General features: G+C 46.2%; 1 protein-coding gene across 1 annotated transcript in view; it reads left to right on the forward strand.

Annotated features, from left to right (window-relative positions):
- LOC114697034 (guanylate cyclase 2G-like) overlaps positions 1 to 23943 on the forward strand; it is a 41064-nt gene extending 17121 nt beyond the window's left edge. The window contains 14 exon segments of the mRNA XM_028875042.2: positions 587 to 670; positions 1308 to 1412; positions 1919 to 1990; positions 7851 to 8019; positions 9178 to 9333; positions 12070 to 12126; positions 12129 to 12246; positions 14706 to 14846; positions 16704 to 16896; positions 19394 to 19568; positions 20425 to 20485; positions 20487 to 20521; positions 22524 to 22624; positions 23836 to 23943. Coding sequence (XP_028730875.1) covers positions 587 to 670; positions 1308 to 1412; positions 1919 to 1990; positions 7851 to 8019; positions 9178 to 9333; positions 12070 to 12126; positions 12129 to 12246; positions 14706 to 14846; positions 16704 to 16896; positions 19394 to 19568; positions 20425 to 20485; positions 20487 to 20521; positions 22524 to 22624; positions 23836 to 23943 — 1575 coding nt within the window.
- The last annotated feature ends 597 nt before the right edge of the window (positions 23944 to 24540 follow it).

Consider the following 24540-nt stretch of genomic DNA (forward strand, 5'->3'; position numbering starts at 1 on the left):
CACGTGCCACCCTGGACAAGCTACCCAACCTCAGTGATCCTATCCAGAACAAGGCCAACCACAGCTACCATGCAGGGCGGTGTGGACAGCTGAAGGAGACCTCACTGCTGAACAGCTGGAGTCCTAGACCTACCACAACACATGGCTTTCGTCTCAGTTTAATGTTTCTGACTCATCCTGGGTTAACTTTGGGGCTAGAGAGATGATCAGTGGTTAAGAACAGAGCGAGATCCAGGACAGGCACCAAAACTACACAGAGAAACCCTGTCTCGAAAAACCAAAACCAAACCAAACCAAACAAAACAAAACAAAACAAAACAAAACAAAACAAAAAACAACAAAAAAACAAACAAACAAACAAAAAGAACACTGGTCACTCTTCCGGAGAACCTGGGTTGGATTCCTAGCACACACATGACAGCTCACAACCACCTGTGACTCCCACCCCAGGGGATCTAACGCCCTCTTCTGTTCTCCTCAGACACTGCACACATGTGGTGCACAGACACACACACAGGCAAAACACCTATGCATTTAAAACGCTAAAGGAGGAAAAAAGAACTTCAAACTTTGTCTCCGATTCCAGGGAAATCGAGTGGCCCTCTGCTATATTGATGACGGAGCAGAAGGACGGCTTAAGGAGCCAACTGTGCTGCAGGAAGTCTGGCTGGTGAGGCTCCTCTCTGCCCTTCCGGCCCCTGTTCCCACTGTGAGAAGTGGCCACCCTCCCAAAGGTTCAATGGCGGAAGGGTGTTTCTCCAGCTTGATGCGCTACTTCAGAGTACATCCTTCAGAGATTACTCCTTCTCTGCGGTGGGGGCTTGGACCTCAGACTCTCGGCCTTAGACAGGAACCTGAAGTCTGGCTCCCTCCTACCTCTACCTACCCCCTTAACTTTTCCTGGCCTTTTTCAGCCCTTCATCCTCTGTCTGTGATGATTGTCTGCTTCCTTTTGACGCTTTGCCCAGTGTCACATGCTGGCATTCACAGCCACAACCAGGGAAGCAATGCAGGGTCCACCTGGGACGATGAGGTGTAATTACTAGCCATGGCTTGGATTGGCCTTTGATGACCCCCTGGTTTGTTTGCCGGACTCCCTGGGTTTGCCTCCTAGCTGTGCCATTTGTCAGTTGTATCCCCTTCAACAAGCTGCTTGCCTTTCGGGCATCTGTTCCTCCGTCTGTAAAATGGAAGGAGTTCTTCTCTCCTAGCACCTTGGCAGTTAACTGAAAGCAGACGAAGCACACAGTATGATCACTATGCAAGGCACTCTCCATACATAACGATATTGCCACCATTATTTCCAGATGTGTGAATTAAAGCACGAAAACATTGTCCCCTTCTTTGGCGTTTGCACAGAACCACCTAACATCTGCATTGTCACCCAGTATTGCAAAAAAGGAAGTCTCAAGGTAAGCAAAAATATTAAGTCTTATGTCGGGCTTCATTAGACAGTGAGTGAGAAACCTTGTCTATGTCCCTCTCATTCATCCGTGCATGGTTCCTTTTTAGTCTCATTGAAAGTCTTGAATTATCTTAGCCTTCTTCCCAGGATCAAAGTCGTGTGACTCCGCCAACTATTGGTTTCCTTTGCTCTTGGTGGAAACTGCATGAACTTGATTTGTTATATAATGTCACCCCTCTTCTTGAATCCCACCCCTCTGGCACATGGCCATCAGTTTTCTCTCAGGGAAAAGACGTGCTGGTAGAATTCAAGACTGTATCCTTTCTCCACACTGAGTGAGACTATGTGATCTTCTGAGAGGATTTCCACTTACATGTCACATGTTCTTCCTTACAATAGTTCCAGCTGAAAGGGCATGAGCGATATTATCTTCTGTCCTGCTCCATGTCAGAGGCATTGATCACTGTGTGTCAGCTTAAGTCTGGGTGATATTGGAATAACTGTGTTTTCTAGGATGTTTTGAGAAACTCCGATTATGAGATGGACTGGATATTCAAGCTCTCATTTGCATATGACATAGTCAATGTGAGTACAACAGAAACTAACTTAAAGAATATATATCATAGCATTTTTGAGTTTTCCTCCATGTTGAGTTAAATCTTTGCTAGCTCTCTTTCAATCTCTTTAAATGGAATGACTACAGGTTTAAATTTGATCACTTCAATCCGATGTTCCATGATTTTTTCATTCTCTAATCACATGTCAATATGGAGGGAGAAAAGTGCTTTAAACCAAAGATGGAATGAATACCAGGCTTGCCCAATCTGGAAAGAGCAGGGCATTTAGACTTTGGCAAGAACTTCTTGTCCCAGAGAGAATTCAATCACCAGACTACAAGTTGAGCTGAGGAAGATATGCCCGTCTTCTCTCTAGCTTTTGAGTCCTTCCCAAGAACCTGGGGATCAGTACTACAAAGGTAAAAATGTGGGCCACAGGTGTAAACATCAGAGGGGGAGAAAAGCATAGCTTTACTTGGGGCACACGGGGCTATGACGGCTGTAGTTGAGGGAGAATGATAATAACTGTAACAGCACACACATTTCCCATACCACATGATGTAGCATGAAGAACTAGAGATTTCTGTTATGCTTTATAAAAGGGAGGAATCCAGTTTCCCATATAGGTTCCCACCAGGGTCTGGCAAGGACCATTCAGAGGAGGGTAGAGAGATCCATTTCTTCCATGGAGGTAGGGAGTCTGCAGAGTAAGTGGCTAGATCCAAAAGCCCAGATAACTCATAGTAGGTGTACTATGGTGATGAGGGATGAGGAAGGCAGGCATGTAGTTGAAATGATGAGCTATGGAGTGTGCCACATCCAGGAGACAGGATCCAGCAACTTGAGGCTGCCTCCTCAAGTGGGACTAGCATGTAGCTGTCCTTTGGTCTGCTGTGTACACCTCTGCCATTTAAAAGAATCAAGAAAAGCACCTGGAATTTTGATGTCTAGTTTCTTGAGTTCTTTATATATTTTGGAGATCAGCCTTCTGTCAGATGTGGGGTTGGTGAAGATCTTTTCCCATTCTGTAGGCTGCCATTTTATCTTATTGACCGTGTCCTTTGCCTTACAGAAGCCTCTCAGTTTCAGGAGACCCCATTTATTAATTTTTGTACCCAGTGTCTGTGCTACTGGTGTTATATTTAGGAGGTAGCCTGTGCCCACGTGTTCAAGGCTACTTCCCACTTTCTCTTCTATCAGGTTCAGTGTAACCGGATTTATGTTGAGGTCTTTGATTCATTTGGACTTAGTTTTGTGCATGGCTATAGATATGGATCTATTTGGATTGACGGCTGGGGAGCCTACATGGGACTAAACTAGGCCCTCTGAATGTGGTTGACAGTTGTGTGGCTTGATCTGTTTGTGGGGCCCCTGGCAGAGAGGCCAGGACTTATCCCGGGTACAAGAGTGGGCTTTTTAGAGTCCATCTATGGTGAGATGCCTTGCTCAGCCTTGATCCAGGGAGGAGGGGCTTGGTCCTGCTCCAACTTGGTATGCCAGCCTGTGTTGACTACCCAAGGGAGGCCTTACCCGCTATGAGGAGGGATGGGGAGTATAGTGGGGGAAAAGGGGGAGCAAGAGAAGGGGAGGGAGTGGTAACTGTGGTTGGGATATGAAATGAAAAAAAATTAAATACAATAAGATGTAAAAAAAAAAAAAAAGAAAAGAAAAGAAAAGCACCTGGAAATAGATCCTAGAGAGGAAGGTATTTCAACTTACCCATGTTAGAAACTGTCAGAGCAACCCCCAGCCAGCATTCAGTCGTCAATAAACAAACTCCTTAGAGGACGCCCTGCTGGGCTTTGGAAGGGCCACAAGCATGAAAGCTAAGCCCTGTCCTTCCTGAAGCTTGGGACACTGACTCACTGAATGTCCTTGCTAATCTATCCCTCTCTGCGTTTTCCTGTAAGGGGAGTGCAATGTTGGTCTGGTTGGTTTCAAAACCTTCCCTTTCTCAAAGGTTTCACTGCCCTTTGTTTCTAAGGAACCAGGTTTGTCTAGTGAGACTCTGGCTCCCAGGATCTGGTGGAAAGCTGGTATCTTGTTGCCAAGCAAGGTAGACAAACATAGTCTTCTCCATGATTATGTCTCCAAGGGCAATCCCAGAAAACTACTCTTATTATGGCCATAAACCTTGAATGAGTGTCTGTTAAAGGTTTATTTTACAATGTTGTATGATATTTTGTTTGTGTTCTGACAAATAAAGCTTGCCTGAAAGGTCAGAGAAGCAGAGCAGCCAGCCACTAGAGAGACTTCCTACCTCTAGAAAATCTCAGACAGACTTTTGACTGTCATATACCAATCATAAAACACAAGTCTTCTCGGGGCATGCATTTGCCAGCATTTCCTCTATATCGGGAGCAGGGAGAGAGAGAATGAGCAGAACTAAAGGGTTGAGTCTTTACTCTGGATCTGACTGTAGTCTGAGCATGGAAGGCATAGGGGAACGAGCCTCATTTCCTGCCCCCGCAGCAACCGGATCAGTGGGTGATCCTTGCAAAAGGCTTTGGAAAACACAACAAAGTCTGCAAGACTTAAAGCTGGTCCTTCATTTCTAGCTAGAAGAAGCATCCATGAAATCTGAGGATGAGGGACCGTTTGACATAGAAATTGGCTTAGAGATTTAGACTTTGCCTCTCTATCACATGCTCAGACAACATCAAAAGCCATCTCTGAAATTGATTTGAGAACTGAAGTATATAACGTGCTTAGCTCTGCAGCTACCCCATAACAGATATGCAATAAATGTTAATCTTTAGTACTAACATAATTATTAGTACTCTCATTTATAACTCTAGTATGGGTATTAAAAACTTCATTCTCTTATTGAAATCTTTCAAGAATTCTGTGGAATAATTCTGCTCTGTCTGAATATGGCACCTCAAGGTCCATGTGCTAACAATGACCACTGATAGTCCAACTTGAGATATGTCTCAATTATGAAAGAAATTCACATGCAATTTGAAGTCGTAGTGAACAAAAAAATCCCACAGATTTTTTATGTTGGTTGTATTTTGGTAAAAAGATACCAAATTAAATTCACAATATTGTTAAAATTATTCTCACTCAGTTAGCTTTTCTTAAGATGTCTGCTGAGAAATTAAAAACACACATGTGACTAGCATTATGTTTTGGTCAGATGGTGATCTTACCAATTACCCATTAGTAGTAGTAATTACTCCATTTTCAACAGGAAATAAAACGAGGCCTAGTCAGGTGAAGTCACCAGCCCAACTAGTAAGCTTCAGGTTGGGAGTGTGGATAGTTTGTCTTTAAAGGCTGCGCTTTCTCTCATGCTTCCTGCTAAGCACCAGTGAACACAAACACGAGAGTCAGACGTAAGAGCCCTGGGGGACCTTCCAGAAATTTCCAGTAGAGCAAGTAGTACAAGTCATGGTCAGGTGGTAGTGCCTAAGTGCATGATATCTATCTTGTGAGTCATGGACACACTCGTAGTTCTGGTTGTTCTCTGACACTATGCATTATCATACCATTAGGAAGAAAAATAAAAACAAAAGCATGCGTGCCACCTTGTGGAGAGCACTGTGTTCCCAGAACCCCACCATCCCAAGCATGTTGATTTTACACTTGTAATGAGCTCCATGAAAGCCCTTGCCTTCTGCTGAGCACTTACACTGCTGTTTCCTTATTGTGAGGCAAAGAATGAGAACCTCTGTGAAATTGACAAGCTACTGCCTGGGGGCTGGACCAGCAAGGGCAGAAGGAAAACCTTGTGTGTCTGCCAGGCCAGGGAGAGCGCTGCACTGGGCTCAGGTCTCAGCGGATTGCTGATGTGAACTGGGGTTCAGTTTTGCCATCTCAACAAGTGTGCTGCCCGGATAAAGCCACCCTGTCTCCTGATACGGGGTGGGGCTAGGGACATAGCCACTCCCTTGGCCATCTTCCTAGTGCTGTCTGTGTTAGCCCACATTTCCAATGCCATATTGGCCCTCGGGTTCTGGCGGGAGCAAGAGGGGCGCATAGCCTGTCAACATCACTTGAGATGGTAGCTAAGAGGCTCAAGGCTCAGGGGTCCCAACCTTTAAGAATGGCTCCCTCAGATCCTCCTTACTGTGCCACCCAGTGCCTCTGAGCCAGCCTGCCTCATCACCGCCTCCTTCCCAGCTGGCCCTGAGCCTAATGGGATCTTGTTTGCTCATGTGCAAGGGTGTTGGAGGAATGTGGTCCCTCCTCCTCTTTCTCCCACTGACCTCAACAGCCCACCAGAGCACTGGAAACAGAGTGGTGCTGAGTGACTGATGAGGCTGTGAAGGCTGTGAAGCCTGGGGTGGTACCTGCTCTGTACCGGCCTCATGTGAGCACTAAAACTGCTTTGTTCTTATTGTGAAGCAAAGAATGAGACTACTAATCTGCCTCAGAAAAGGCTAAATATGACGACATGTGTAATGCACGCTTAGTATGAGGTGCTCATGAATGTTTATTGCTGTCTGGTTGCCCATCACAAACCAATCCCACAGTGTGAGGTTCCACAGAAGCCTGTGGCTAGCAGCCATTGTCTGTCTGCCTGTCACTGGCTTCTGTCCTCAGGGAGGGAGCTGGAGCTGGTCAAGGCCGTGGTTGGAATCTGACCTCAGAGTACCCAGCCTCCTCCATTACTGCTGCTGCGCTGCCTCGCGTGGTAACTTCTCTACCTCCCTCCACTCACCCGCAATAAGAGGCCGCCATGATGATGCCACCCTCCTCTCTAGGATCGTTCAGGAGTGTTGCGTGAGTTAGTTTACATAAAGGGCTTGTAGTCACACCTGACAGTATTCACACCCGACAGTATTCACACCTGACAGTATTCATACCTGACAGTATTCACACCTGACAGTATTCACAGCCGACAGTTATCCTTAGGAGGAAAACCAGAATCCTATAGGGCCCTTGAAAGAAACACTGTCCTTTGGTATTCTCACTTTGACACCTGTTTCCCGAGGCAGGTGGGAGGGGCCCGGGATACCCAGGCCACCACAGGTTCACACGCTCTGTGACCTTGTACCTGGACATACTGAGGTTGTTAGTTTTCTGCCATCTTCTATTAAAATTCTAAAAATGGACAATTCAGAGATCCTGCCTGAAAATACCCAGAGCTTTCACAGCAGCACCAAACAAACAAACAAACAAGAAATTGGAAATGCTGAATACATGTTCTTTCAGTGCCTCCCCAGTGGTAAGGAAAACGGGACAAAGACATTTGACCCTTCCCCTTTGACCTTCATCTCGCAGCTCCAAGTCCGCCTTGGGATATTACAGACAAATGCAAAGATCCATTTAACCAACCATGTCTCACGTATGATAGTTTTTTTCCCCTAAAAAGTTACTCCTTACTCCCACCTATCTTCCTAAAATATTTTGTTTCAATCCCAGATGCTCTTTTGAGCCCCTCCCTGCCTGTGGAAAGGCCCCAGTACTCTGGAAAAACACTCCTCCCTCCCCCGGCTGGCTGGCTGTTTTTCCTGCCTTGATGAGTCACAAGTATCTTCCACATTAAGCACTGTCTCCCCTAGTTGAGTACTCTTTTGCTTCTGGGCCCTAAATACTCAAACTCAGCTTGAGGCATAGATACTCTGCTGCTAACACTGGCTCTTAGATCTGAGGCCCAAGCATTGTGTTTGTTTTGTTACTAGTAACTTCCCCCTCTGTCTAGTGATGGAGCTGAGATTTGAACTCAGCTTCCTGACCATGAGGATATTCTAATTTTAAGCCACGTTTGCCTTCTTGGCTTCTTATTGAGGAGTCATAAGCAGTTTTCTCCCTTTTCCGCCTGGATTGGCTTCATAGTCAAGGAGCTGGTGGCCTTTCTAAAACAAGCACGAAGCTGGTGTGTCTGTGTGTTGCTTTGAGAAGCCAGCGCCCTGTCTCCATGCTTACCATCACTCTTGCAGGGCATGCTCTTCCTCCACGGGAGCCCGCTGAGGTCTCACGGCAACTTGAAACCTTCCAACTGCCTGGTAGACGGTCGTATGCAAGTGAAGCTGTCGGGATTTGGGTTGTGGGAGTTCAAGCATGGCTGCACACACAGGATCTACAACCGGAAGGCCACCGACCATTCAGGTAGCCACTGGCAGATTTTAGACCCACTTGCTGTAGGTTAAATAGTCAAAGGGTTTTTGTCCATCTTTGCTTTATGATGCTGCCTTGAAGGGGACCCATGGGTAGTTTTTCCTTTCTAGGTGATGGAGTGAAGTCGTTCAGTCCATCCGTGGGGAGTGAGAAAAGAAATCGCCGTAGGGGTGGCGTGACTCCACGGTGTAAAGCCTGGGTTAGTGGACTGGTTTTCATCTTGCCTTAACTGGGCCACTGAAGCCACCACTGCTCTTCTCTGCTGTCATCTGTATTTTCCCATTTCCAGTCCATGTCCAGTGTCGATGATAAGGTCTGCAAGGTTGTCCTAGTCAGGGTTACCATCGCTGTGATGAAACACCGTAACTGAAAGCAACTTGGGGAGGAAAGGGTTTAGTCAACTTATGCTTCCACAGTGCTGTTCATCATCAAGGAAGTCAGGACAGGAACTCAAACAGGGCAGGAACCTGAAGGCAGGAGCTGATGCAGAGGCCATGGAGAAGTGCTGCTTACTGACTTGCTCCTCGTGGCTTGCTCAGCCTTCCTTCTTATAGAACCCAGGACAATCAGCCCAGGGATGACCTCACTCACCATGGACTGGGCCCTCCCTCATCAATCGCTAATCAAGAAAATGCCCTGCAGCCAAATCTTATGGAGCTTCAATCTTTTCAGATGACTCTAGCCTGTGTCAAGGTGACATAAACTAGCCAGCATAGAGGCTGTTCAAAGATAACTTAAGTCCAGGCATGCAGTGTCTCTTAGGCCAGACATGCTTGAATTTTTTCTTTCATGACCCTTTTCATTCAAATTTTTATGTGACTCCAGATGTACAGCTATATGCAGTAGGCACACAAATGAAACATTTACTGATTTTATAAATCACATAAAATTTATTTTAACCAATTATTTGATTTACATATAAATTTATCATTTAGTAAATAGAAACCATCTATTGTATCATGGTACTGGGTAAACTATGATGAACTTATTTGAGAGCATTCTCCTTGGTTATTTTCTCCGTGGTCTTTCATATGGATATTGCGAGCTTTCCCAGGCAGATACTCATAGGGTCTGCCATCCTATAGCTCCTGCAGGATGGAAGGAGTTGGATGTAGCTTTTCATCAAAATGGCACCCCATTGTCTTGCAGAACTCTACTGGACAGCCCCAGAGCTGTTGCGGCTTCAAGAGCTGCCCTGGTCTGGCACCCCACAAGGAGATGTTTACAGTTTTGCCGTTCTCGTGAGGGACTTGATCCACCAGCAAGCCCATGGGCCCTTTGATGACCTTGAGGAGGCTCCTGAAGGTAAAGCTGGAGTGTGCTGCTCAGGGAAAGGGAATAGGGGCTTGTGTGTGGGGAGTGGATGGAGGGATGGAGTGGGAGGGAAATAAGAGATCAGGGGACAATAATCGGAAGGTACTACCGCTACTTTGCACACACACGCACACGTGCGCGCGCATGTGTGCGTGCATACACACACACACACACACTCATGCATGCAAAATTATTAAAAGAACAACAACAACAAAAGATTGGTCTTTAGACTATCATCCTATCCAATGACTTTCAAAGCCTGAAGTTTCTGTGAATGTAGGCGGTTTCTTTTAAACCAGACTCCAGTTTCTAATTACTAGCTCAATGAAAGGGTCTCAGAATGAGGGCAGTCCCAAGAGTCAGGCACTCCTGAATTTGGAGCCAAGCCAAATGCACACATGCCACTGGCTGAGTCCAGGTGGAGGCCGCCTTCAGTCCTGGAAGTCCACTCCCATCTGCTCTTGGCCACAGGGGTCTGAGTGCACCATGAGAAAACTCCGTGGCAGTCGATGTGTCCCTCATGGTAACAACTGCAGGCTGGTCACACGGGCCTGTGTCTTCACAGTTGTGTGCTTGGGTTATAGACAAATGGTTATCTATTTGCTTCTCATGCTTCCCTACAAATAAGCCAGGTTCTATTTGCATAGCAGCCCAGTGGTTCTCACGTTCTACCTGGTGCTGGGATAGCCCAGAAGTTTGCTAAAGCACAGACTTGCTGCTCTCCCCTACTCTGGCCCAGGTTTCTGGCTCAGTAGGTCTGCAGTGATGCCTGAGACTATACACTTGCATCAGCATCCCTGCTAAGGCACATTTGAGAAGAACTGGTCTTGGTCCTCCTTGTCTTTGGACCAGCAGCAAGAGTACCACCTGGAAACTTAAGCAGCTCTGTTTCGAGCCACTCTCCAGATCTGTTGTGGAAATATGGAAACAGGCCCAGAGTATTTATTCCACCTCTCCACCCCAGGCCAGTGTCCTGCCTATTTGCCAAAGACAAAGAATGACTGCTTCAAAGTAGCTAATACACTGTAGAAATGATGGGATGGAAACAGCAGGCTGCATGTTGCTAGGTAACAAGCCTACATCCTCTCAGGCATTGTTATTGTCTGATGAACTCTAAATCCAGGGCAGTGGACAGCCCAGTACTGTCTCTATCTCGGCTCCAGAGGCTGTTGCTGTCCCTCAGGTTTGAGTTTTACTTTGGGATATAAAACATAATTGCTTAAAGTACATTTTTAAGGAATTGTTTCAGAATATATTTTAGGTATTAAAATGTAGACTTACAGGCATAGCTCATATGCAATTGTGTTTTGTTTGGTGTTAGAGACAGGATCTCATTATGCCACTCCGGCTGGCCTGGAACTCACTGTGTAGACCAGGCTGGCCTGCAACTTGAAGTGCTCAGTACTACACATCCCCTGCTCAGTACTAAACACCCCCTGCTCAGTACTACACAACCCTGCTTAGTATGAGAAACATATCCTTCTCCAAGCAGCCCTGGCTTCTTCTTTAGATGGTGCTACCTGGGCAGTAAGGATGCTGTTTGCTCCTGGAGTATTGTTACTCCTGGAGTATTGTTACTTCCAGCCCCTCTTCAGCAGATGGGAGTGTAGCTGTGTGTAGAAACCCATAGGTACACAAATGAGACACAGTAGACATCTGCATCTAGATGAGCTAAGCCTGAGTTCATAGTGATGTGGTCAACTTGACCTCACCACCACTGTGCTTCGCTCCAGTCTCCATCCTGTGACCTACGCCTCCAGCAGTGTGAGCCTGGCTCCTGGACCTCACAAGAAGCAACTAGAACATAGCTGTGGGTGGAAGAATTGTGAACAGTTCCTTTTTAATATTTTTTTTATTTCAGACATCATGTGGGCCCAGACCTTTCCTCCACCCTACTTCAGCAAAGTCACACACACACAGCACAGTTAAACTCTTTTCTTATGGCCTGGGTCCCACTTCCAGCATTCCTCACGTCCTGGTTGATGGTGTTACCAAATATTCAATGCCCTTGTGGCCACCGTAACAATGTCAAACAGAATATGAACCCCTCCTCCCCACTTACCTCCCCCCAACCTCCGCAACCCCCTCCCAAACTCACAGCCGCCTCCAGACTATAATTTTGTTTCTAGACTTGATTAACAGACCACGCGCGTACACACCCTCTTCCCACCAGCTCCTTCTACTGAGCAGTGTGCATTCAGTGTTCACTTCTGATGCTGCCGCATAAATAATTTTTATATCAAAATATATGTGCATTGTTCTCAAAGTATTTCCTTCTTAAGAGGAGGGAATGGAATCCTTGACAAATGTTGGTGGGAGCCAATGGAGAAGTGGAAGGAAGCAGGACTGCAACACTGAGCAGTCAGGGAGATGGTAGCATTTGTTCATTACAATCGCCTTCATGAAGCAGAGGATATAAAATTGTATGGAGCACACTTTGGAGAGCTGGTGCCTCTCCACTTGGGAGGTCAGCCAGAGAAGTGCTACTTTCAAAAGCCTTGGTTTGGAAACTGATGTGTCAGGGGTTGTCTACGTTTCCATTGGACTGTTTAATTTTCTAGACGAATCTAGAACACTTACGCACATATCTAGATTGTCCTGGAATTCAAATATGTTGTTTATTTTAAACTTTGTTTTCAAATTGGTGGGTCCCATCACCATTTGGACAGGCCTGGGTTGAGCGGCAAAGCTTTGTAGCTTGTTTATCCAAGCCCCAAATGATTTCAGAAATCATCAGCCGCATCAAAGACCCCAGGGCACCAGTTCCACTTCGACCATCCCTGTTGGGGATAAAGGTGATGAAAAGATCGTCGCCCTGGTGAGGGCCTGCTGGGATGAGTCTCCCGAGCGAAGGCCCACCTTCCCTTCCATCAAGAAGACGTTACAAGAAGCCAGCCCCAGAGGGTGAGTCAACTGTGCCAGAGGGTCTTCCTTCTAGTCTTTCAGCCAAAGGAAATTGAAAAATATCCACGGCTATAACAGGTTCCAGGTGGATCTTCTGTCTGTCCTTCACTCTCCTCCCAACACTTCCCTTCTACTCCTTCCCTTCCCTCCCCCTCCCCTCCTCCCCCTCCTCTCCTGCCTCTCTTACTCATCTTCCCCCCACCCCTGTCGTCAGTACCCATTTCATGTCCACTGCACACAAAGTATGTTCTACATGCTGGTTAAAGTGCAGTGATAGAGTCTTCACTTGCTTTGTGAACATGAATCAGACATGAATAATGTCACTGCCCACTGGGCCCATTCAGACGTCTCTAATCAGTTAAGGCTCTCTTTCCCAGGGAGTTTGGACACTGTCTTAGTATCCTTTCAACGGTTATTCCAAGGACCATAACTAACACTTGTGGTTGGACTACAGGATAAAAATCATTCCCCAACTTTAGATTATCACTCATTTATGTTATTCTACAGAGCTGAGGATCAAATCCGGGGCCTTGTGTGTCTGGGCAAGGGGATGCCACTGAGCTAACTGCCAATCTTATAATTGGCAATTGACTTTGGGTTAAGCTTGCCTCTCAAATCCATTTTTCAATAGCAGCTTCCTACATATTAGGCTGATGGTATCATTTCTAAAGAAGTATTTATTTATGTGTATGTGTGTGTGTGTGCCTTCTTAATTTATGTGAACCAAGTGACTGTGTCAGTGGATGCCAGAAGTTGGTGTCCAATTTCCTGGAACCGGAGTTAGAGGCAGTTGTAAGCTGCCTTTTGGGTACTGGGAACTAAACCTGGGTCCTCTGCAAGAGCAGAAAGTGCTATTAACCACTGAGCCACCTCTTCAGCCCCATGATAGTATCCTCTCTCTCCCTCCCTCCCGCAACTCCTCCCTCCCTCCTTCCCTTCTTCCTTCCTTCCTTCCTTTCTCCTCTCCCCTCTATTTTTTTAAATTTTATTTTGAGATAAGATTTACTGTGTAGCCCTGCCTGGCTTGGAACTTGCCGCATAGACCAAGCTGGTCTTGAACTCACAGAAGCTTGCCTGCATTTGCCTCCCCAGTTCTGGGATTAAAGGTGTATGCCACCATCCTGTAAGACAAATTGCTGAACAATCTTATTAATAAAAAAAACAGAGCCAGATATTGGGGTGAAAGCTGAAAGATCAGAGAAATAGAACAAGTCACAGCCAACCTCACTTCACCAACTCCTCAGCTACTTCCTGTCTACGCATGTCTGTATGCCTTTCTGTGCCCTGCCGTCTTACATCCTCTCTCCACCCAGCTACATCATTTTGCTCTTTGCACCCAGCTCTATCACTTCCTGTCTGTCTGTACAGACCTCCAGACCTCTATGGTTAACTACTGGTGGGATTAAAGGTGTGTGCCACTATGCTTGGGTCTGTACCCAGTGTGGTCTTGAACTCAGAGATCCAGATGAATCTCTGCCTCCCCAATGCTAGGGTTAAGGGTGTGTGCCACCACTGCCTGACTTCTATGTTTAATATACTGGCTGGGTTCTCCCTCTGATCTCCATGCAAGCTTTACTTATTAGAGCACAAATAAAATATCACCACGCCACCCCAGGCTTGCTGGTATAATTTTTAATATGTTGAAAGTTTAATTCCCCAGAGGTAGCTTGAGGAGGCAGAAAGAGCTGTGGCCTGAAAGTGTCTACTTCTAATTTTTCCATTTATTTTGGCATCTTTAACGTAACAGCCTGTGTTCTTTTCCAGGTTACAACAGAACTTTTAATTTCTAATTTTTATTTTATTTTAATTGATATATGAAATATTGATACTAATCATATAAAATATGATGTTTCAAAATATATATTATTTGTCTTATGGTCCCAACATTAAGGCAAACTTATTTCCTACCTGAGCCTTAGTCTTCTCATCTGAAAGGTGAGAGAGTTAGGTGATCTCTTAGGGGCATGCTGAAACGGAGTCTAGACACGATCCATGTTGAGCAATCTAAGAAATGCCCTGTTCTGCAATCTGTACTTTTTCACTTTGTTGTAATTGTGGCATGGAGCATGCTGGGAAGTGAGGAAGAGCCATCAAAGGCTGTTGATTGTCGGCTGGCCACAAGATTCACCTCTAGGTATTTTATACACATTAACTCCTGGAATGTCTGCTGGCTGTCAGATTCACTCCCTAGGCATTTTATATACACTAGCTCCCAGAATCCCCAGAAAACCACATGCAAGGTACATTTTTCAGATGGGTAAACTGAGGCTCAGGGCCAGACACAGTACCGTCTTCCTGTGAAGCTTTGCCAATGTTGTCAATTCACTGCTGCCATGGATTGTCCTTCCAGAGCAAGACAGGAAGGAAAGTGTTTTCCTGGGCTATGTGTCTGGGAGTTGTGGCTCCACTGTGGCCCTGAGCTCCTGGAAAAGGATGCTAACACCTGCCTTCTTTTAAAGCCGTGTGAGCATCTTGGATAGCATGATGGGCAAGCTGGAAATGTATGCCAATCATCTGGAGGAAGTGGTGGAAGAGCGGACCTACCAGCTGGTGACAGAGAAGAGGAAGGTTGAGAAACTCCTGTCCACCATGTTGCCAAGGTATTTGGGAGCAGTGGGGGACAGGCCAAAACAACACAAGGAAGAAGTCTGCTGTCTTAGCAGCTACACATGAGGAGGAATAGTTCCACTGTTCTTTTTCTGAGAGAATATCAAGCTTTGTAAATAAAAGCGGGCCAAGCAGGGCGAGAAGTTATGGGTAGTGGGGGTGGGCAGGGAAGGAAGGAGGGAGGGAGGCAGGGAGGGAGGGAGGGAGAGAGAGAGAGAGAGAGAGAGAGAGAGAGAGAGAGAGAGAGAGAGAGAGAGAGGTGTATGAATGCAAAAGTTGGCAAATTGGCCCTCCTTATTAATGAAAATACAGGCAAACCTCCCCAGTCCACAGGAATGGAAGCTACTGTGTGGTTTACGTGGAGGGTGGGGGATGCAGCAATAGGTACAGTCACTAGATGACAGTCTAGCATCATGTCGAACTGCTAATGCAACAACTGCTTGCATGTGCCTGTGAAATCTTTGCTTAGTTCAATAAGTGCCCGAAGCATCAAATTCAATAATTACTTTGACTTTTGTTCTTTTTCATCGGTGCAGTCTCTGGACACTGGGAAAATTATTTTCACATTTTTGTATATTTGAATGCCAAGTTGTAGATATAACTAATTAAATAAGAAACACAGAGCCAATACAGAGATGGAAGCCAAGAGGTCAGAGCAATAGCTAAGAGCTAAAAACCTTACCCTTCACTGTCGCTGTTGTCCTACCTCTCCGAAAGAGAGCTACTTCCTGTGTCTGTCTTTTTATAGTGTTTCTGTTCTGCCTTCTCATTAGTTGTAAACCCAACCACATGACCTCCTAGTCACTGCCTGTCTGTACAGACCTCCAGGTCTTCTATGGTTGGTATTGAGATTAAAGGCGTGTGTCTCCATGCTGGCTGTATCCTTGAACACACAGAGATCTACCTAGCTCTGCCTACCAAGTGCTGGGATTAAAGGCGAGCGCCACCACCGCCCAGCTTTCACTATGGCTTGCTAATAGCTCTGACCCCCAGGCAACTTTATTTATTAACATACAAATCACATTTCAGTACAAATAAAATATCACTATACCAAGTAAAAAGTGGGAGTGGGGAATATTTATTTTAAGATAGGGTCTCAATATGTAGCCCTGGTTGCCTTGGAACTTACTGTGTAGATAAGGCTGTCTTTGAACTCACAGGGATCCACCTGCCTCTGCCTCCCAAGTGCTGGGATTAAAGGCATGGTCCGTCATATCTGTCTAGAGCAGTGCTTCTCAACCTGTGGGTTGTGACCCCCTTAGCAAACCGATATCTCCAAAAATATTTACATTGTTATTCATAACAGTAACAAAATTACAGTTATGAAGTAGTAAAGAAAATAATTGTATGGTTGGGGGTCACCACAGCATGAGGAGCAGGACTCAAGGGTTGCGGCATTAGGAAGGCTGAGAACCGCTGGTCTGGAGCACAGGGGATTTGAATGCACTCATGATAAGAGGACGGTGGTTGAAGTGAAAGCACTGGTTTGTGGATTGGGGAGTGATTACACTCACTTCCACACGCGTACACCAAGTCTCTACCATCAAACTCCGTAGTCAACAGACAGGAATAGATGTTTTCAGTGAGAAAATGTTTTTAATGAAGCCATTTATGGGACTTGTCCCTGACCTCCACCCTCTCTTACAATTTATAACCACCACTTAAAATATCTCTCTAGAGAAAATGCAAGTGAATAAATGCATGTCACGAGGCTCCCTCTGTGTGGTGAATTATTAGTGAAAACCTGGTCCACCAAAGCCAAAAGGTCTGTAGAAGGTTGGCTCTGCCCAGAGCCGTGGGAGCGCAAACACACGCGAGTTCGCTAAGAACTGTCCTTTCTCTGGTTGCAGCTTCGTTGGCGAGCAGCTCATGGCTGGAAAGTCTGTGGAACCAGAACATTTTGAGTCTGTCACCATATTTTTCTCTGACATTGTGGGATTCACAAAACTGTGCTCTCTCAGCTCCCCCTTGCAAGTGGTGAAACTCCTCAATGACCTGTACAGTTTGTTCGACCACACAATACAAACCCATGATGTGTACAAGGTGAGCTGTGACCTGTGTAGACTCCTTATCTGTTGTCTTGGGCTGACTGAGGACAGATCACATCTCAGTTCATCCCCGTTCATGGCAGAGACTCGACATTTTGTTTCTGTTGTCTTCTTGGGAAGGGGCTTGATCAGTCCCAGATGTACATGCTTCTCCAAAGTCACTGTGTGGGGGCAACAGGTGACTCAGTCACTAAAGTGGTTGTCTTGCAAGCTGGAAGACTTGAATTTGATCTCCAGAACCCACATAAAAATAAGCAGGGCTTCATGGTACAAAGTTCTCAGCACTGGGGAGGCAGAATCAGGTAGACTGCTGGATTCACCAGCCAACTGTCTTAATTGGTGAGTTCCAGGCCAATGAAAGGCCTTGGTGTTTCAAAAACCAAGGTGGGCAGTGCCTAAAAAAATGATAATTGAGATTTCCTCTTGCTTCCATCTACACGAACTAACTAACTAACTCTCTCTCTCTCTCTCTCTCTCTCTCTCTCTCTCTCTCTCTCTCTCTCTCTCACACACACACACACACACACACACACACACACACAGCATTGCTACCAATACTCTGTATCTTCACCCATTATTTTAATTTCACAGTAAACATGTTTGTAAAGAGGCATTGGCCTGTACTGAACATGTGTCCTTCAGTTCCTGGGAAGCTTATAGTCACTACCTTTAGATCCTCTGTGAATCTCCCTTCTGTTGGTATAATCCTTAGTAATCCAGGGTGAAGACAGACTCTTCAAATTTAGTCTGCCAGGTTGCAGCTGAAGGGGAGATGGCAGCTATGACATGTGGTGATATTGTGTTCCCCAATATATCATGCACCCTAATAAATTTATCTGGGGTCAAAGAACAGAACAGCCACTAGACAGACATATTGGCCAGAAAATAGTGGCACTCACACCTTTAATCCTAGCCTTCTGGAAGCAGAGATCCATCCGGATCTCTGTGAGTTCAAAGCCACATTGGAAATAGCCAGGCATGGTGACTCACTCCTTTAATCCCAGGAAGTGATGGCAGAAAGCAGAAAGGTATATAAGGCATGAAAACCAGGAACTAGGCTGGTTAAGCTTTTATGCTTTTAGCAGCAGTTCATCTGAGATTCATTCTGGATGAGGACTCAGAGGTTTCCAGTCTGAGGAAACAGATCAGCTGAGGAACTGGCAAGGTGAGGAAGCTGTGGCTTGTTCTGGTTCTCTGATCTTCCAGCATTCACCCCAATACCTTGTTCCAGGTTTATTTTCATTAATAAGACCTTCTAAGATTGTGTAGCAATGGCTTGCATGGTGCTACTCAAGGGGGCATATAAACATGGTTCCCCAGAAGGAGAAGATGGAGGAGGACAGCAAAAGCAGCAGTGGTGACTTCGTGTGCATAGTGGTGCTGCTGCTGCTCTGTGGGTCATTAGAACTCTTTCTGGGCAGGGTCAAATCACGGTTAAGGGAGTACTCTGTGTCTATGCCTCCATGTACCCGCTAGGCAGCCACACCAGTACCACCCTGCCCATGACTCCAGAACTCCTCCTCTACCTCTACTCATGTCCAGGGACAGACAAGGTTTGGGGAACACTGTGGCCATATCCCTGAGTGGCAAATGCCAACTGGGCATCCCCTAGTATTCCCCATAAATGATGATGGAACAGAGAGCCTTTGGGAGCTGATCCCTACTCCTGCTCTGCCTAGGGCGGTGTCCCCTGGAATTTTCCTCCTAGCTTTCTCTCCACCAGGGCACTTGGCATGGGTGGCCATTACATCTGGTTTGTATTGGTGAAAGTTGTTCTCAGGAGGGGACAGTGGCCTAGGACAGGGTCAGACGTGTTGATTTTTATAATTTGGGGGTCACCAGAAGAGAAGTGTTCTCACAGGCAGAAGTTTTCTATTGTCTGACTAATATAGTGGCCTTCCATACCTTCTTTGGGTTCTACTGGACACAACTGTGTCTGCAAAAAGGCTGGAGCCTTGGGCTTCTAGTCTTCAGTTACTTCCATGCCAATGAGGACTCTGGACTCTGGTTTTATTAGGACTGGTGGAGAGGAGCACAGATTAGTGATCCAAATGTGTGTATAAGCGAGTGCATTTTGAATGGTATGTATGTGTTTCTAAGTCCTTGTGTGGTGTGAGGACATTTCGGGTTGGCTAATAATGAACTCTGTTTGAGAGATCCACTGGATCCTTGAGGATTTACATGACTTGTAAATGGCTGCTTGTCTAATTGGTTCTGCCCTTGGACTAGGGAAATATGGCAGCAGGTATCAGGTCTAGAGATGCAGGCAGGGCCTGTGTAGAGGACAAACGGTTTGTGTAGGAACCAGGGCAAGAACACACCAGGAGAAATGCTGGACTTAGGTGGAGTGGAGATCCATTCGAGTCGAGCTTTGGAGTGTGGGGCCTCAGGAGAGGGGCTGGGAATACGGTGGTCTTGTGTAAACCCATCAGCTCATTTATCCAGGGCTTCCCTCGTGGAAAACTAAGAGCATTTCTTTGTGTCATTTCCAGGTTGAAACCATCGGCGATGCATACATGGTGGCCAGCGGGCTTCCCATCCGCAATGGAGCTCAACACGCAGCCGAGATTGCCACCATGTCCTTGCATTTACTCAGTGCCACCACCCACTTTCAGATTGGGCACATGCCCGAGGAGAGACTCAAGCTCCGGATAGGCCTCCACACAGGTAGACATAACTGACGGCAGGTGGCAGACGGTCCCTGCATGACCACAGGTGCCTCTGGACTTGAGCTCCATGTCTGAGGCTTTTAGGAGCACTGCATTAAATGGCTACAGTGCCAGGGGACCACTGAATGCACATATATTTCCAATTAGTTGAACTGATTTATGAGAATGAGGATATGCAGAAAGTCTGAGATGTTTAAAAAAAACAACACAAAAACAGGCAGGCAGAGCGAGGGAGCCATGCTGGGCTCCATTTCCCTCACGTTTCCCTTTCACGTTCCTTTGGTACCTTCTCGTTTTGTCAAACTCATGGGCTTGTGACTTGCAGATGAGTGACCCCTACTTGGTTTAATCTTTTATTAAAAAAAAAAAATTGAGAGAGTCTTGCAGCTGGGAGTCACAGCTGAAGTTGGCCTCAAATTTGTGGTCTTTCTGCCTCAACCTCCCTGAAGATACAGGCAGACACAGGTCTTGATACCCTTTGAGCAAATGCTTCACATTTTCCTTCTGCATGAGTCCTCTCCCTGAATTATGCAGCCATGCTCCTACTATCCAACTGAAAACAAACCCAATCTCCAGCCAGAATTAATTCCTCAAGTTCATGCTGCCATGAACTTTGTTTACATCTGCAGTTCAAAAATAGCGTGGTTAAGGTTCGACTGTTGATTTCTACAAGTGTGAGCATCCTGTAGAGGCTTTAAGGCACTCTACAATATATATACAATTGTCAAGCATTGCTCCAAAAGGGTACTTGATAAATACTTGTTGCGTTAATTTCCTCTATGGATTTAATGGCCTGTGTGGAGCCCAGCCTTGGGAATGCAGGCAGTTAGACCCTTCTATTGTTCCCTCCTTAGGTCCTGTGGTAGCCGGTGTGGTGGGAATCACCATGCCCAGATACTGTCTGTTTGGAGACACTGAACATGGCATCCAGAATGGAAAGCAGCAGTTTACGTGGGTATCATTTGCCGAGCTCTGCAAGCATGGTATCCCTGTCCCCAAGTCCTCTATCTTTAACCAGTGGGTATTTTAAGAAACTCATTTGCATTTTGTCTCATTTTCCATCTGGAAGAGAAGATCATTATTCCCAGGAGACAACCTGAATCCCCAGCTGTGTAGACAGCATTTTCCCGTGTGCCCGTGGAGCTACATAAACACATGGCTTCCTCCTTTTAAATCAAGCTCTCTCTCTCTCTCTCTCTCTCTCTCTCTCTCTCTCTCTCTCTCTCTCTCTCTCTCTGTATAGAGGACAAATATCAGGTATTTTCTCTACTGTCCACCTTACCTTTTGGGACAGGGTTTCTTACTGAGGCTGAAGTTCACTAATTGACTAGGCTGGGTGGTCAGTGAGCTCTCAGAATTCACCAGTCTCTATCCCCCAACATCGGGGTGATAGACATGCACCACGCCCAGCTCTTATGTGGGTGCTGGGGATCCGAACTCAGGTCCTCAGGCTGGCATAGCAAGCACCTCACCCTCTAAGCTATCCCCTCAGCCTTTCTTCCCACTCGTAGCAAACTACACACATGAAAGCACAAATTAGAAAAAAAAAATTTGTAGGGCTAAACAGTAAATATTTTATTTTAGGGGCCATCAGTGTCCGTTGCAACTACTTTTTTTTGGGGGGTGGGGTGTTTTCAAGACAGGGTTTCTCTGTAGCTTTGGAGCCCATTCTAGAACTCACTCTGTAGACCAGGCTGGCCTCAAACTCACAGAGATCCACCTGTCTCTGCCTCCCGAGTGCTGGATTAAAGGTTTGCGCCACCACTGCCTGGCTCACTTGCAACTACTTAATTCTGATGATATAGTTCAAGAGCAGCTTTAGAAAAATGTAAATGTATAGCAAGACCCTGTTCCAGTAAAACTTTATTTGCTAAAAGGCAGACTGGCCTGAGTAGTAATGGTTCCATCTTTGGTGTAGAGTATATTCCTGGTGGTGCAGAGGAAATCTATGACCAGAACTCTAGGAAGCACCATATTCTTGTGTATTTTTTAGTAACTTTATTGAATTAGCGATTACTTGAGGTATATGATATGTGTGTGTGTGTGTGTGTGTGTGTGTGTGCGCGCGCGCGCGCGCGCGCGCGCGTGCATGTGCGTGCATGCGTGTGTGCATGCATGCTATTTTTCAGTTGAAACATGGAAAAAAATTTCTCAGTGGTTGAAGTTTCAAAGAATTTAGGTTTCCATTATTTTGAAGGTACTGATTTCTCACAATGTATAAACACACACAGTTACCTCATTGTTCAATTAATCAAGTTTGAAAACACAGATTAAACCTATCAGCTTGTGAGGAAGGGGCTGGAGTAAAAGCTGGCTGCTTAGGCAGGCTCCACAACTGTTTCTGTGTGTACCTTCAGTTATGGCAATGTTTTCAGCATTATGTCTTCAGTTCATCCCAGGAAGTTTGAGAAACCCAGGGAGCCTCCATTCATGGGGACTGTCAACTTGCAGAATGAGTTAGTTTTCTGTGTTCCTAAACCAAATGCTGACAAGCATCCATCAGTATCCAATACCTGGGTGGGGACACATCCTAATCTATGTGTCCCAGACACTGGGTATTATTTGTGCTTTACATTTATCTATTTGTGTATGTATGTATGTATGTATGTATGTATGTATGATCTATCTATCTATCTATCTATCTATCTATCTATCTATCTATCTATCATCTACCTACACCTACCTACCTCCCTAACTTGCCTATCAATTCGAAAAGTGTCTTACTTCATCTCAGGCTGGCTTAGAACTCACGATGTAGTCAAAACTGGTCTTGAACTCCAGATCCTCTGCTTCCATGGGCTGGGATTATGATACCCAGCTACGTGTTTTGTTTCATGAGAAGTTCTGGAGAACAAAGAGTGAGAGTAAGGTTGGTCCCCTCTCCAAAGAGGCCTTCACACACCGACTCCTCGGTTAACTCAATGTTAACTAGGCAATGCCTGGTTTCTGGCAGCTCTCCGGATCCATGTTTCTCAGAGCACTGCAGGAGCTCTTCTAGCAGCCGGAGGGTTCCATCTGCAAAAGAGAGGCACCATTCAGTCAAGGTAAGGCCAGGTTGACTGTGTTCCACTTCCCCGGTTTGTGTCCTTGATGGACATGTTGAAGAATTGGAGAAGGTGAGGGAATCTCTACGCAGAGATGCAAAGAGACTTCCGGGAGCTCTCTGAAGGCTTTGGTAACTGCTGGATCTGTCTCCTGAGGAGATGACTCAGACCCCTCAGTGGTCAGATATGGATTTCCAATAGAAAATACCTTAGCTGTCACTCCTGAGGGATGCCTTTTCTGCTACCAAATAGTCTTTCAGCTTCCACTTGAACACTCCAGCGAAGTCCTTCACACAAAGTCACAGTGAACACACCCTCTTTCCTTCTGTGTCCCTTCCCCTGGGACCAACATGTCCAGACAGAGGGGACAGAAATCTATTGGTTGGCCTCAGAGATACTAGGACCTCTTTCTTCTCTGTGTAGTACAAAACGCTCTTACTGTTTTCTGTGTCTTCTTCATTGCGACTTGTTACCAAAATGACTGGATGACACATCCTCATCACCCACTTCAGACGTCCCTTTCCTGGGGTGGGGGCAGGGACGAGAACCGCTGCTCCTCTGGAGATGTTCTCAGTATCATCTTGGAGATGTGCACATAGCAGCAGTGGCGGTCACCATGACACTGGCTGTTTGGGTAGGGGTGGAAACCTAGAAAAAGAGGTGAAAAGGGAAGGACATGCATGCGCTGTAGCTGCCTAGCATGTCTGAGGGCCTGGGTTCATTCCCCAGTACTGCCAGAGGTAGGGGCATTGGGAAGTGAGAGAGAGGCGAGCAACATGTGCTCCCCGCTGCCAGGGCACTGTAGTCCTCCAGCAGGTAGACGGACCTTTTGCCGGCAGTTCTGTAGCCTTCTTGGGATGATGTCCCCTCCTGATTGGTGACTGGAGGACTTGGTTGTACATGTGGAAAACCGGCGTGGTGGTCATGCTGAGCATGAGGATTCTATGTACACACGCATGTGAGGTGTTTTCCTTGGCACCCAAGTCACACTAAGAATTCAGATTATATTTTTAAGATTGGGGAGGGAGGCAATGGAGTTTATTCTCTGCAGGCTTTTCCACAGAAGAACATGACTGACTGTCCATGTAGCCATCAGGATTTTATATACAAAGAGGTTATTTCTTTCAAAGAGGTGGCTCCTGCTCTCTCGCCCAGTGAGGCAGACCCAGCCAGGCATCCATCCATGTCAGCTGCTCACCAGACCCGTTTTGCTTCCCACAGGGCAAGGGGGAACAGACGACCTTCTGGTTGACAGGCAAAGATGGCTTCACTGTCCCACTCCCCGAGTTTACAGAGGAGGAAGAAGCTAAAGGTCCAGAGATCTTGTGAGGTGGGTATGTTCTTTCAAGATGTTTGGGGGAAATGCATCCATTATCCATCCCTCTGAAGAGTTGTAGTTCTGGGGCATTGAGTCGATCTCCCACTAGGGGGCACTGTCTGACTGGTAGCCCTTCCTGCTTCAGACTTTGCTCCCAGGCTGCCTGCCGCCCAGTGTGCAGTTGGAAGAGGTGGATAGAGAGTATTATTCATTTCCTGGGATGGCCGGCCACAGAGACTCATGAATCTGCCTAAAATCTGTTTCCTCCTAGAAGAGGGAAAGAGGAAGATAAAGCCTGGGCAAAAATGCACCCGACCTTTCTCTTGCAGGGCAGCTAACCAGCTTAGAAGGAACTAGGAGTCCCTCCTCCCCCTCAACATGAGCTCAAGACAGAAACAATCCCACGTGAGCACCCAGGCCCTGAAGCTTGTGCCAGGCGGTTACAGAGGAAGACTCACTGTGAACTAAATGGCCTAGTTCTCAACTCTGTAAGTGCAATGGATAATATCCTGTTATTGCCTGTTTTTCCTACACACCAAATTACAACCCTGGACCAAGCAGCATCTCTGGAAACCAAGACTTGAATTTTAACTGGAATTTTCCACTCA

The sequence above is a fragment of the Peromyscus leucopus genome, chromosome 1, assembly GCF_004664715.2.
Source record: "Peromyscus leucopus breed LL Stock chromosome 1, UCI_PerLeu_2.1, whole genome shotgun sequence".
Classification (NCBI taxonomy): domain Eukaryota; kingdom Metazoa; phylum Chordata; class Mammalia; order Rodentia; family Cricetidae; genus Peromyscus; species Peromyscus leucopus.